The sequence below is a fragment of the Vombatus ursinus genome, unplaced genomic scaffold, assembly GCF_900497805.2.
Source record: "Vombatus ursinus unplaced genomic scaffold, bare-nosed wombat genome assembly UNPS02009205.1, whole genome shotgun sequence".
Taxonomy (NCBI): domain Eukaryota; kingdom Metazoa; phylum Chordata; class Mammalia; order Diprotodontia; family Vombatidae; genus Vombatus; species Vombatus ursinus.
Window position 1 is genome coordinate 4,107,378 of NW_020948983.1, and position 15,597 is coordinate 4,122,974.

At 36.8% G+C, this 15,597-nt stretch overlaps 1 protein-coding gene across 1 annotated transcript in view; it reads right to left on the minus strand.

The window, feature by feature from the left end:
- CCDC172 (coiled-coil domain containing 172) overlaps positions 1-15,597 on the minus strand; it is a 59,112-nt gene that overhangs the window by 23,569 nt on the left and 19,946 nt on the right. Inside the window, exon 3 of the mRNA XM_027851484.1 lies at positions 6,326-6,442. Within this exon, the coding sequence (XP_027707285.1) occupies positions 6,326-6,442 (117 nt within the window). The remainder of the gene's footprint in view (positions 1-6,325; positions 6,443-15,597) is intronic.

A 15,597-nucleotide genomic window follows, 5' to 3' on the forward strand; every position in this document is an offset into this window, starting at 1 on the left:
TATCTATCTATCTATCTATCTATCTATCTATCTATCTATCTATCTATATCTATATCTACATACATATAATTTTTTTCCCCTCCAACTACCTTAATACTGACAAAGGTCTCATGAGTTACAAATATCATCTTTCCATGCAGGGATGTAAACAGTTCAACCTTAATAAGTCTCTTATGATTTCTCTTTCCTGTTTACCTCTTCATGTTCCACTTGAGTCTTGTATTTGAAAGTCAAATTTTCTGTTCAGCTCTGGTCTTTTCATCAAGAATGCTTGAAAGTCCTCTATTTCACTGAATGACCATTTTTTCCCCCGAAGAATTATACTTAGTGTTGCTGAGTAGGTGATTCTTGGTTGTAATCCTATCTCCTTTGCCCTCCAGAATATTATATTCCATGCCCTGCAGTCCCTTAATGTAGAAGCTGCTAAATTTTGTGTTATCCTGATTGTGTTTCCACAATACTTGAATTGTTTCTTTCTGGCTGCTTGCAATATTTTCTCCTTGACCTGGGAACTCTGGAATTTGGCTACAATATTCCTAGGAGTTTTCCTTTGGGGATCTCTTTCGGGAGGAGATGGGTGGATTCTTTCAATTTCTATTTTGCCCTCTGGTTCTAAAATATCAGGGCAGTTCTCCTTGATAATTTCTTGAAAGATGATGTCTAGGCTCTTTTTTTGGTCATGGCTTTCAGATAGTCCAATAATTTTTAAATTCTCTCTCCTGGATCTATTTTCCAGGTCAGCTGTTTTTCCAATGAGATATTTCACATTGTTTTCTAATTTTTCATTCTTTTGGATTTGTTTTACAGTGTCTTGATTTCTCATAAAGTCACTAGCTTCCAATTGCTCTATTCTAACTTTTAAGGAAGTATTTTCTTCAGTAAGCTTTTGGACTTCCTTTTCCATTTGTCCAATTTTGCTCTTTAGGGCATTCTTCTCTTCATTGGCTTTTGGGACCTCTTTTGCCATTTGGGTTAGGCTATTTTTTAAAGTGTTATTTTCTTCAGTATTTTTTTGGGTCTCCTTTAGCAAACTGTTGACTTGTTTTTCATGATTTTCTTACATCACTCTCATTTCTCTTCCCAGTTTTTCCTCTACTTCTCTTACTTGCCTCTCAAAATCCCTTTTGAGCTCTTCTAAGGCCTGGGACTGATTCATATTTTTCTTGGAGGCTTTGGATGTAGGAGCTTTGACTGTTTTCTTCTTCTGGTTGTATGTTTTGATTTTCTTTGTCACCAAAGTAAGATTCTATGGTCTGACTTTTTTTTTGCGCTGCTTGCGCATGATCCCAACCAATTACCTGAGTTTTAAATTCTTTGTTAAGGTAAGAGTCTGTTTCCAATGTGGAGAATGTACTGTCCCAAGCTTCGGGGGTTTGTACAGCTGTTTTCAGAGATACTTCTAGGGACCTGAAAATTTTCAGTTCTTCCAAGGTGCTATGATAAGGGGCGAGGTGTTTCCTCTCCACCACCACACCAAACTCCACTAAGCCAGCGCTCCTCCTCACCCCAGGACTGCCCTTCAGAACTGTGACCCAGACCGAAGCAAGGGCAAAGCAAGAGATTCCTGCCTCAGCACTGGCAAGGAGATCCTTGCAATCCCCCTCTGATCAGCCACTGGATTCCCCCTCAGTCTGTGGGCTGCAAGCTCAGGAGGCAGCTGCTGCCCTTGGGGTGGCTGAGACCTAGCTTCTTCTCTCACCACAGTCACAGACTTTTCCCACTGACCTTCTAAGTTGTCTTTGGCATTCGTGGGTTGAGAAGTCTGGAAACCACCACAGCTGCCTGCTATTCAGTCCTCTAAGGCCTGCTCCAGGGTTGCTGCGGCCTGCGCGCCCACGCCGAACTGTGCTCCTCTCCCAGCCTGGCACAATATACCTTTCCGACCAGCCAGACAGTTGTCTTGGACTGGAAATTTGTTTTACTCTGTTTTTTTGTGAGTTCTGCTGCTTTAGAATTTGTTTAGAGCCATTTTTTATAGGTATTTGGAGGGGTTTGAGGGAGAACTCAAGCAAGTCACTGCTTTCCCTCTGCCATCCTGGCTCTGCCCCCCTCCAGGCTTACTTCTATGCCACAATGTGGCAACAACAAGGACTTAAAAATACTTATTTTGTAGAAAAGGGAGGAGGAAAGAAAGAATAAGGCAGATGCATGGAAGTGGTCTAATTGATGATATGGAATATAGAGAGAATGAAGGTTTACTCAATTCTGATTATGCTTTTGCTTTCCCTGCCAGGGAGAATGGTTTTTGGTTTAGAAAAGACAGAACAAAAGTGGTTAATAAGAAGTTGATATCCAAGATAAGTAAGGAAGTACTATGAGAGCACATAACTGCACTTTATAAATTCATATCACCATACCCAGATGAACTCTATTCTAGGGCACTAGAATAGGCCCTGGAATAGAAAGTATAGGCAAATAGGATCACTGGAACATCATCACATTCTCTGAAAAATCATAGTGAATGTGAAAGGTGTCACTGTACTAGAGAAGAACAGATGTTGTCCAAATTTCCCCCCTAAATGGAAGAGAATGTTATTCTAGAGTGATATTGATCTTAGTTCCCAGAAAAATACGTGTTTAATATTTTGATGGATCAGTGATTTCATCAATCTGGCCATTCCCTCTCATAATGCAGACTGCAACCTACCTACACATTCTTATCCAAGCGAATTTTGTCCATATCCTCTAATAAATCCTCCACAGGGATTTGTGCCTTGCTCTAGATCTTTTAACATTGAGTGGATGCCAATGAAGTATAGGGATAGTTCATTGGTTATCCCTCCTTCTCACTACTTGGCTATGTTCTTTCTGGTTCATTCATATCATTCTCTTATGCTGATTCTTCATTACTAAATTTATTTTAATCACTTCGCACTTAAAATGAGCCTCTCCTTTGAATGAGCCAGACCTTTAATTCTGTGGAGACAGTGGTATTCCATTACTAACAGACATACAGCATAATCATAGAAATGATGGTGTGAAAAAAATCAACCTTTATTTCAAGGAGAAGGCTGGGGATCATTAAAGGCCCTAAACAATTTCCCAAAAGCAATCAATTTACTCAACTTCTCATATTCCATTCTGGACTCTGCTCATTGCGCAGAAATGTTGTCTGTCTGACACATAAGTGCTGATGAATGAGCTATATGAGTTGTTCATTCAATCACATATTATACTATGGACAGCAGACATTCTTCATTCCCTTGTGTTTTCTTTTTCTCCATATGTATAGTAAAAACTCTTTCAAGTGATTATGAATCTCATTTTGTAAGCTCTGTAATATTTAGGGCCTAAATATAATCTTTACAATGTCATCTACAAACTCTCCACCATACCTGAAATGTTCTCCCTCTTCTCCATCACCTCCTGGCTTCCCTGGCTTCCTTTAAGATTTAACTTAAATCTCACCTCCCAACTCTCTTCCTTAATAAAATACATAGGATCTAGAAATTTCTCTGCAATCTGAAAGGTCTTCTCTCTCATTTCTCACACCTGAACCTTTCCAACATTTTTGTTTATGTGCTTCCTTATGCCTACTTTTGCATTCAAGTCATCAAGTATTAAAAGATATTGTGGTTTCACTTGAGGGTCTTATCAAATTCTTTGTAGAATTAATTTTTCTACCTCCTCCTTTGCAACAGATGTTGATACACATACTGAATTATCTTTATGATCTTCTTGCAAATGCTTACCATGAGCACTGTAATACAAAATCACCAACTGTGCCATGGAATTATTATTTTTTGTTGCCTTCGGATGCACTATAAAATTGATTCTACCAACTCCTCTATTTGTCTCTCCAAAGAGAAACTATGAGTCATCCTCACATTTAGATACACGATTTTTTGTCTTATGGTTTCATTTATAGTAAAAATGTCAAGATTTATATAATTTTATAGTATTTTAAAGTATATGATTTTATAGTGTACCCACTCACTAGATGCTTGCATTTAGATCACCAAAAACTAAGTTAACATTTATTTATGTGTGCTAATCGAACTGTGTGCAATTATTAGAATCCACTATTCACCACTTTGTCTTTAAAGGAATAGAAGTCCACAAAAATACAACAAAGGTTGTATTTTTCTTTCTTCCACAGGTTACCATTGCCAGGTAGCCAGCCTAGTAGTGACGAGTTTTCCTATACTTAAGCAGGCTGGTCCTTGGAAAGTAGACGTAGTCTTTTATTTCAGCTTCTCTAGCATGGTAGAACCTACAAGTGATTGTGTCCCATAAAAGTTTGAAAAAGACAGTTTCTGAACATCTATAAAAGTAAATAGTGATAACTAGAGTCAGTATGGCTTAGTCAAAAACAAGTTGTTCCAGTTTAACCTCATTTCTTTTCTTTCCCTTTTTTTTTTAAATTCAATTTCTAGACTGGCAAATCAGAAAGATTATTTGTAGACAGACTGCTTAGATTTCAATAAAACATTTCATGAAGTCTCTCATATTATCTTTGTAGAGAAAACAGAGTGGTATGAATTAGATAAAAATACAAGGAGGTTGATATAAAATTGTTTGAAAGACCAGTTTCAAAATGTAGTCAATAACAAGTCCATTTCCACTTAGTGGAAGGTTTCTAGGGTAGTCCCACAAGGCACTACTTGTACTGTTGACCCTGTACTGTTCAACAATTTTTTCCAACTTAAATGAATACATAAATAGCATGCTTACTAAATTTGGAAATGACATACAGAAGAGTGAGCAAGAGAGCTAATACCTCTATCACAAAGTATACAAAAAGATCTCAAAAGGTTAGAATAAAGGACTGAATTTAATAAATAAAATTACACAGCAATAAGCTTAAAGTCAGAGACAAGTTAAAAAAAAAACACCCAAAAAATTTAACAAGTATCAGACAAAAATGGCCTAGGTAGAAAACCCTTCACATTAAAAAATGGGGATTTTTAATTTATAGTACAAAATGGAAGCCAAAAAATGCTAATTCTGTCTTAGAATACATTAAGAGAGGTAGCATGTCTAGACTGAAGGAGGTGATACCTCTATTGTACTCTGCCCTCATCAACCTCAACTGCAATATTATATTAAGTTCTTGGTACCACATTTTCTAAAGGATATCAATAAACTATGATAACCACCAGAGCAGGGAAACCAGGATATTGAAAGGTCTCAAGATGCCATATGAGGATCAGTTGAAGGAACTGGAGATGTTCTGAAGGGAAGACAAGACTTAACATGATAGTTGTCTTCTAGTACTAAAAGTCTACCCTGTGGGAAAGGAAATATATTTGCTGTTTGGTCCAGAGGCTATAAATCGATGAAAGTTGCAGAGAGACAGATTTAAGGTGCCAACCATTTTGCCTGCCTTGGTGGAGTGGATTACTTCCTTGATTTCTTCTATCAAATAATGAATTAACTTGTTGGAGATGTTGAAGAAGCAATTCCTATTCAGGTATGGGTTGGACAAAATGTCCTCTGAGTTGTCACTCAGTTCTAAGTATATGATCCAATGAATTCATCAAACATTTTGAAGGACCTAAAATGTGCCAAGTACTACTCTAGGAAGCTGAAGATAACAAAAATGATAAACAAAGTTACCCCTTTCTCCAAGTCACTTAACAGTTGAGGAGGTGGGTGAATAAGCCAGTTTACAAATAAATGTAATACAAAAAAAAAAAGTGCATTAAGAAGTACAAACAAAACAATGCGAAAATCCATTGGAAGGCGGTGTTATCTCTAGTTTTAGAGGACAGAAGAAAGGGAAGCTCAGCAAAATCAATTTATGAAAAGACTGAATGATTCTTAAATAGGATATTATGAATTTCATTGTGTTTATAGTTATTTTAAACCTCAAAAGATCTCCAGTTTTTACAAATGCAGATATTCACTCCATGCAGATTAAAAGCCATCCAAGGCTTGATAGGCTATTCTTTATAAGATTATTTAGGGAAAAAAATGATAACACCTAAATCTTCCACTGATAAACCTCTCTGAATTTAGTAGAGCTTGTCCCTCCAAGATTATCACACAGTGTATCACCTGGTAGTATTGCTACTTGGTATGACCTATCAGCATACATTTTGTTGCCTTTGAAAAATCAAGGTCACCTCCAATCCATGAGAAGGGATCAGAGTCTGATTTTAGTGGAGTTGTTCAACACAACTGCAAGTAATTTCATATTTGCATCTGTAAAATTCTTTTAAAATATAATGACATCTCAGTTTATTTTTAACGGTCCCTACTAGTGTTTTCTTGTATTTCAGTGGGGCTATCTATCTATAAATGAACACATTTCTGAAAATTTACACAAGTATATTTTTACAAAACTGGTAAAATAGAGTTGTCGAAGTAGCTAGATACTTACAAAGGTTTGGAGAAGACTACTCCTTTCATTTTTAATTTCTGCATACTGTCTTTCTAAGCCATTTTCATGCATCTTCAAAAGCTCAAGGAGGAAGGCTTTTTCAGAAAACTGATGAGACTTCAAAGTGAGAAAAAAATTTGAATGAATTAATAAGTACATTTTCAGAATGTCTTAGATGATATTGTAAAGTGATGAATAGTGTCTTTATTTTTCTTTAAAATGCAAATTCTGAAGAACTCTTAAGGCACTTAAAGTATAAAACACATTTAAGAATTTTATTATATATGAGCTATTTTGTTCCCTAATTGTTTCACGTGTTCAAGTCTTTCTCCCCAACAAGGCCATAAGCTCCCCAAAGCAACTAGCATGATGATGGGCATTAATTTGTACTGAATTAATCCTTCTTGATATGATATATATGTTTGTTAGCCATTTGCTTTTAAAGAATGAGGCTTTCAAGAGAACTGATGTTTTTCAGATGGAACCATAAAGTAATGAGACTACTTCCACAAGTCCAGACATTAAAATTAGTCCCATTACTTTACTGTGACACTTATCAATTGCATGCTTGTTTGCTGATATTCCCCAAACACAAATACACTTTTGGGGTCACTTTCCTGCTTTAGTACTGAACATGGTTCTAAATGGCAAAAAGGCCAATATAGGCATTTATATAATGACATTATTATTTCCCTTTTGGTCCTAAAAATAAGGGTCTTTAAAAAGCATTGAATACTAGAGTGAAAGTCTTAAAGCTTTATGAATGAATTAATTTATTACATAAATGTTTCAAAGATCTATGATTTTGTTCTGAATACGTCCTCCATTGATGCTTATGTCAGCCTTTCTATGCTTTCATATAAAAACTCTGTTAATTGCTCCAGTTGAGGACAAAAATTTAAAAAAAAAAACTTTTATACCCAAAGGACAAATTTCTGGCAATGAATGTCTCCAAATGTTAGCTAGACTACAGACTGTTAGCCTGACATGCAGTTTATATCTAGACCCATATTTAAATCTTTGCACAGGACCTATCACAGTGCTTTGGCATGTCTCTAAAGAACCACAGGTTACCTACATGCTATAATGAGATGATAAAATAGCATTGTAGTGTAGAAGAAACAATAGACACTAAAATGATACTAAATTAGAAGTTATCTTTCAATCATGTCTTTTTTAATGCAGAATATATCACATACAGTGTATTATTACATACACAATGGAGAATATGGAATTGTTCCCAAACTTCTCAGAGAAATTAACTTTAAAATGTTTTGATAAATTATAGAGAAGTTTATCTTAAATATAGAAGTTTCTTAGTTATAAGAGAATATTACAAACAATTTTTTCTAGGAAATTTTGAAGGAAAATCTTAAGTAGAAAAGGACTTGTTAAATATTTAACCCTAAGAACTAGACCCAAAATTTGGGAACAAAATTATTATTCTTTCAGTTTTCAAAGGAAGAAAAACAAAAGGCAGAAAAGAAAAAGGCATCTTATCACCAGGTACTGGTTTTCTAAATTTGGTTGCAACTGAAGTCATCACCACTACTTGTCTGCAAAGGGATTCTGAAGAATCATCTCCAGAATTTAAAAGAAACTTAAGCAAAAATTACCAGATTCCCTAGATAACACTGACAGAAGCCCTGGGGACTACTCTCACCTTCCCTGAGTACAGTTAAAGAGAAGCCCAAATTCATAATGGGAACTGAGGATCTTAGGATCATCCTAACCAGTTTCTATCCTAGCTAAAACTCAAAAACATACACATGGGAAGAGTACAATTCACTTACATACTTTCAGTTATGATTATATTGAAAATATTAGACAGAATGATGAAATTTCTAGATACCATGTTGACCTGGCACCCAGAACTTAAATCTTGACCCTGAGGCAAAGGACTATAGTGGAAGATACTTTGAGATGTTCCAATTTTAAAAACCAATCAGATACCAATAATAGCTAATATTTATATATTGCCTTAAGTCGTTTACATATATTATATCATTTGATCCTCATAACAACTCTATGAGGAAAATGCTGTCATCTCCATTTGTCAGATAAGGAACTGCAGCTGAGAGAGATTCAGTGATTTTCCAAAGTCACACAGCTAGCAAATGTCTGAGGCAAGATATGAACTCAGGACTTGCTGACTTCAAGTCCAGCACTCCATTTATTAATAATCAAGAAAAGGACTATTAAAAATAAAATATCATTTTATCCTATATTTGCACCAAAACAAGATGCATTCAACTCTACCTGAAATGCTTCATCTTGTTTTGGTCCGCACACCTCAATAAAATTAAATAAATAAATAAACACATAAATACATAAATAAATAAATAGCAGCAAATGTCTAGAGACAGAGAGAGAGAGAGAGACCTTAAATCACCAAAGTAGTAGAGGAAATTCCAGATGAAGAAAGATTTTAAAAATTAGGACCCTTTAGAAAAATAGGGGCCCAGAAGGGATATGAACAAAATCTATAAAATTCCAAAAAGTATGAATGTAGTGAACTTGGTTTTGGTAGTTTTCTTTTGCTTTTCTTTCCTTGAAAGGTTGAAAATTTACCTAGATCAGACATTTGGGGGCTGGCACTTGCCCTTTTCTCTCCAAAATCTGTTCCTTGTGGTTTCCTACATCTGTCAACAGCACATCACCATTCATTCAGCCAATAAATCAGCAAGCACTTATTTAGCTTCTTTTTTTGATAGAATGCTAAGTGCTAGAGATATAAAGACAAAAGTCCATGACTCCATGGAGTTTGCATTCTATTGGTGGAAATAATATATATACATATAAGTAAATAAAAAATGTATATGCCAGAAAAAGAAGATGAGTTGGTCATGGGCCAAGAGTGAGAGGTGACAGATAGATGACCTTTGGGATCTCACAGAAAATGAGGAAGATCTCCAGCATATTTGGTAGACTCCCAAGAATGAGTAACATGGAATGGGCAATCATAGTTGAATTGCAATATAAGTCACTGGAGTGAATCTCTGAGTTGATAAGCTCACAGATCCATATGAATGTGTTTATTACGTGACTCTAATAAAATAAAAAGTAATTTTTAAGGAGCTAACTATCTAGGGGAAAAACCATAGAGAGGGTGGTAAATTTTAAGAGGTGGAGATGAGGAGGCTGCCTGGGGGACAGCCTGTTTGCAAAGGCATAGAGATAGAAGATAGAATAAGAAACATTAATTAAGGTAGCTTCACTGATATATTGAAAGGGTGAATGTGCATTAAGCCTGGAAAAGTAGGCTGAAGCCATTTAGGAAAGGATTTAAAAGCCAAAAAGAGTTTATATTTTATCTAAAGATAACAAGGAGCTATTGGGGCCTCTTGAATAGAGAGTAACATGATCAGACCTGTGCTTTAGGAAAAACAACAACGAATTCTAGATTATGTGAGTTCTCAGACTAGAAACTACTACTAATTACTTTTTTTCCCTTTTTTTGATGATGGATCAACATTGAGAGTGGACTTTCTTAGCACATAAGGGAAGAGAAGCAGTGTATTCAGAGTTCCTGAGGAAGCATGTGCCAAAGGAAGGTGTGCTTCTCAACTCCGTGTGGGTTGGAAAGAGAACTCTTGGATAATGTGAATTACTGAGGGTTGCCTCTCTAACAGCCACAAGTTTGAGAAGTATGGTTCTGCCCAGATGGGATTCAGCCCTTTGTCCAAGACAACTCAAAGTTTCCTGGAAAGCACCAGCCTGTGGGGGTTGCCTCATATGTACATAAAAGGGACATAGATTTTTAATTAAGGAAAGGAGAATTTTCTGAGCAGCAAGACTCTTAGAAAGAGGAGGAGGAGTAGAAGCCAGGAAATAAAGTCAAGATATAAAGAAACAACTTGGAATTTAGCTCCTCTATCACAGTGAGTTATTTGGAATCCCACAAAGAGGTGAGTTACCTATCTAACAGCACATAGGAAGTTTTTCTTTCTCTTTCTCTTCTGGGGGAGTTAGGGAGTCCAAATCCTCAGAGTAGTTCCATAAGGGTAAATAGCCAAGTTCATCTCTGCAGGGTTAAATGTGGATTCCCCAGAATATGGGGCTATTCTCTATCTAGCAGCTCCATGTTCAGCTCTTGCCCAAGAGAAGTCCAAGCCATGGGGTGGCAATGAGTATGGAGAGCTTTAGGACACTGTGGAAAAATGTGACTCAATGAAAAAGAATTATATTGATTATTTATGAGTTATTATTAGACCTTTATAAGTTTTCTGTGTTTGTTTGTGGTCTTCCACATGTCCTTTACATTCCTTGTACTTTTTTGTAATATAAAATAAAGGTTGGCTTCTACCTAATATGCACACACGCGCGCACACACAGACACACACACACACAGACACACACAGACACACACACACACACAGACACACACAGACACACACACACACACACACACACACACACCTTGAATGCTTGAAGCCAAGACACAAGCTGTATTTGGAAATTCTCCAGGATAAATTCTGGGTGGGGGCAATACTACTAAAATAGTGATTTAGGGGTTAGCTCCCAAGATTAGACCTCAGCTCAAGTGTCACTTCCTATATAAAGACTTTGTTTATCTTGTACCCCAGCTGCCGTGACCTTCTCCCAAAATATTTACCTTGTATTTATTTTGGATATATGTATTTATGTACATGTTGCATCCCTAGATAGAATGCAAGCTCCTTGAAGATAGGATTTATTTCATTTTAGTTTTTGTATCATTAAGGTCTAGTAAATTGCCCAATTTATAAAGGCGATTAAAACTGGCTTGTTGATTGATTGATTGATTTCATGCTTCTGAAAAAAGAGCTAACTATTTTAGCTTTGAGGCAAATGAAGGGAATTCTGTCCCTGAGAATAGTAAAGGTTAAAATATTAAGCAGGTTCAAAAAATGTATATATGAATTTATGGACAATAGGTCTATCTTGGGTCATTAAGAAAAACTTGGGATCTTTGATCTTCATCCTTAACCTTTAGAGGTTCATGTCTTGGACAAGAAATGTATCTTTCTGCAAAATATCTCAGAAATGGAACACTAGGCTAACAGACCAACTTTAACCTAATTGGCTATTTCTCACATTATTATGCCTTTCAGCTACATCATTCCTAAGTTCAGATGCTGATTTTGTCCTTAGCTCACCATATGAGCTTTGGCACAAAAGCATATTAAGAAAACAGTACTCACTAACCTGAGGAATTTCTAATCAGCAGCATCCCAATTTACAGAATTTTTCAAATTCATGAAACCATTAGTATTCAAAGATTCATGACTTGAAGTTTCATATTTTTATTAAGGACTTGGCACAGACAGATTTGATTTTTTTCCTCTCTGTTTTTTGGTGTTATTCTAGAACACTGCCCCAAAACTCTGGCTTCTATTGCCTATTGAGGGGCCCTGAGACTAGGATACTCCCTGGTGACGAGGGTTTCATTCGGTTTCAGAAGCCAAGACCTTTGCCCTTCCAAAGCTTCAGCCTCACCTTTTGATCTTATTCAGATGCTCTTTCCTCCCTAGCCCTAAAAAGAACCTGGCTCCTGTTTGTCTCTCTTTATCTCCCTTTGAAAGCAAACTTCCCCCTTCCAGTTCTCTTCATTATCTATTCTCATTGTCTGTTCAATGTCTCAGAACTTCCAAACAGAATTCTCACCTGGACCCTTTTTCCCAACCACCTCCCCTTTTCAACTGGCCCTTCATTGTGGCTACACCTAATCTCCCCTCCATTGTTTTGCCTCCCTATGGCCCCTGGCCATTTCCCACCCTTAATCCTAGCTAGGCACCACGAGGTCCTGGACCCAGGAGTTCTGTTCACCCCAGCTTACTAGCCACTCCCATCCAGATCTCCCTAGGCCCTTCCTCCCATCACCCCAAACTACCTGGCCACTCCTAGATCCCTCCCACAGTCTTTCTGTATTTAAGATCCACCTTTGCCTCCATTCAGATGCTGAGAACCTCTCACGCCTAGAGGCTGAGACTCTCATGCCCGCTCATCCTTACGAGTCACTGATGTTTGGGTTCCTTGGGAATCTGGCCTATATGCTTTATCTTTAATAAACTATTTCTCTGGCTGGAAGAAGATTTGGGTTGTATTCATTCAGGCAGATCCAGCATGTGATCTTGGGGTGCCTCTGTGCATCTAGGAGCACCCCAAAACCTCTAGACCTCTTCACTGGGATATACTGGTTAATGCTTAGCAACTTACTCTCTGAAACTAGGAGACCCATTTTTAACTCACATTATTGAGATTTTCTCCATCACTTCCTTAGGTCTAGACAGTCAAAACAATAAATAAAAGCCGGATTTACAGTGTTCCCCGATTTCTGAGGTATGAAGGCTTACACTGAAGATTTGCTGATTGGTTTTCTCTGGCTGGTTGGCTCCTACCATAGGTGTTCTATTTTAAGAGATATTACCAAGTCTTGGGAAAGGTATTACATCTACATTAGCCACTGATTGAAGCTTTTTTTCCCCCAAGATGTGAAAAGACTGAAAAGAGCACTGAAAATGTTAGAGTTCTGAAGGAAAGCAGGTAGATAAATATCTAAAGTATTTGTGGAGAAACACTTAAATCTGTCCATTTTTTGTGGCTCTCTAGAATCCAGGACAAAGGATGGGAAATGTGTTTGGTATTCTTTTCCCCTTCCTAAAAATTGTAGTGTGTTTTTAGCCTTTAAGGGCTTCTCTATATTTGTCTTTTTTTTTCATCATTTTTTTTCTTATATCTTCCTTTTTACTCCCATTTCCTGCCTTTTCATTTGTGATTATTCTTTTCTTTCATTTTATGAAAGAGAATTAATAAGGTACTTAGTGACAGGAGAAGCTGTGCTTTTCAGAATTTTTTTTTTAATCACCAGGATATGGTTCTGATGGGGACAACAATACAGCATGGGAAATTCATAGCACTATACAAGAGAGGGTCTAAAGGTCTGCGAGAGTAGGGGAATCCCTGAGTAGCCATAACAAAGCTGAAGACGGGAAGGTGTGAAGAAACAAGGGCAGGAAAAACCATTTGGAATGGTGTTTGACTTAGGTTGTTAAGCATCTCTACTGCTTCTTTCCTTTCCTTGTCTTTCCTTCCTCCAAGAAATGAAGATATGAAGATAAAGTATTTGCAATACAAGTGGCCATTTATATAGCCTAGAATCAACTGCATGTATTTTGGAGAAAAAAAAGAAAAAAGAGGTGGTGCTGGGCAGTATTAATTTACAGGAGTTCCAACCCTCTGGTTAATTCTGTTCTTTTCATCAATAAAAAGCTTTTTGCCCTCAGCTTTGTTTCTCTTGGGTTGTCTGATATTTAAAACAAGCTTATGGTTTCCACAGTAAGCCGACTTATCTGGTCAACTAGGTCAGCTTACAATTCAGCCACCATTTGCGACTTTTCATTGTATTTACTGCCTTGAAGGCTTCAAATACTTTCCATCAGGAAGACCCTAGAAATTGAAAATGACTAAGGGTTTTTAAAAATTCATATTTTAGTGCATGTAAGCACAGTATAAAGCTACTCTTTTCTTGGCTAAAACTAATCTCCATCTTAAAGAGACTGAAGTTTTGCTGATTAAATGCTCTTCCCAACAGCATAATAATCAACTTTACATAAGAAAACATAAAATGACTTGTATACAGGATTTTGCCTTTCTATGTCCATAACAATCAAAGGAGAGAAAAAAAAATTCTTTATAACTGTAATAAAGAGACATTTCAAAAGGTATAGCAGATTGATTAATATTGTTATATCTGAGACAGAAGTTGATGCTTTAGGAGAATAATCAGTATTTTACTTAGAAAATGTTGACACGGTTTGCTCAGAGAAACTCCAAGAAGTAGCAAAAAATGTTTTGCATAATTTCAAAGTGAGTTTCAAATGTTTTCCACAGAAGCTTCTTTACAAATGCATAAGACCCTACTCCATAAGTTCAACTAATTTCGCCATCAGTATTTTAGGAGGATCACAGCATTTTCATGAGATAACTCATTTGCATAGAGTTTGAGGTTTACAAAGATTTTCTCTAGACCCATTTTATAGATGAGGAAACTGAGGCTTAGAAGGCTGGAGTGTCTTGCCAGGATTCAAAGCCAGGTAATTCTTGTCTTCAAGTCCAATGTTCCTCCCACAAGGTTACTTTGAGTGGAAAACTGGTGTGGCTAAATAATAGAGATGAAAAAGGAAAAGGAAAAAGAAAAAAAAAAACAAAGGGAGAAAGGTACATCAGAAGAAAAGGCTGACCTAGTTTTCCTCCAACTGCAGATAAGTGGCACATATAACCATAAGTGCTAATGTCTACATTTTCATTTTTTTCATTTTTTCCGTTTCTCTTGTCATGTTTTCCCATTAGGAGGGATGGACACTGGACTTCTAGAGATGAACTAGATTGGGAAAGGCTGACGTTTCAAACCTTCCAAAGCAGTCTTGATGTCTTAACTCAGGCACTAGCATATTACAAAACCACATGAATTCCAAAGGCAACAAGATGATTTTCAAGGGCAACAGAATCCTAAATAAAATTACAAAATCAGAAAAACTTATTTTAGACCCCTCTATCTCCTAAGTAAAGACCTCTCTTCTTGTCTTCTTTTCCTTTTTTTTGCTTTTTCTGACCCTCTGTTCCCACCCTCGGTCCTATTCAGTGTGATTCAACAGATATAGATAGATGGATTGATTGACAGACAGAGATATACAGCTATATATACACACACATACACATATACATATATATGTATATGTATGTATATGGATGTGTATATATGTGTATATACATACATATGCACATATATGTATGTATTATATGCAGCGCACTGGGAATACAAATATGAACATAAATCTCCTCAAGGAGTCTACAGGCAGATGAGACATATCCTCAAATAATTGTAATACAAGATAGATAAAGAAAAAGCACATAGGAGAAGTTGAACATTATTCTGGGACATTAAGAGATTCCTTAAATTCCTTAAAAAAAAGATTCCTTTAAAAAAATAAGGAATTTTCCTTAAAAACTTTATGGAAATGGCACCTTAGAAGATGGCTAAGCAAAAGGAGAGTCCAGCTGTCTTACAAACTGCCCAGCAAAGCATAGTATCAGATGGGTCAATGATTAAGAAGACCAGGGAGAAGTAATGGTCAGCTTCTCCATCAAATCCAGCACTACACCAGAAGACAGGCAGAAACCTGTGGGTGCTCAGAGAGGAGACATAACAAGAGAAGAAGAAACCAGAGAAAGCTCTGGGAGCACCGGACCAGAAGAGAGCCCTGATCCTACTGACGCCTATCAGGGCCGCA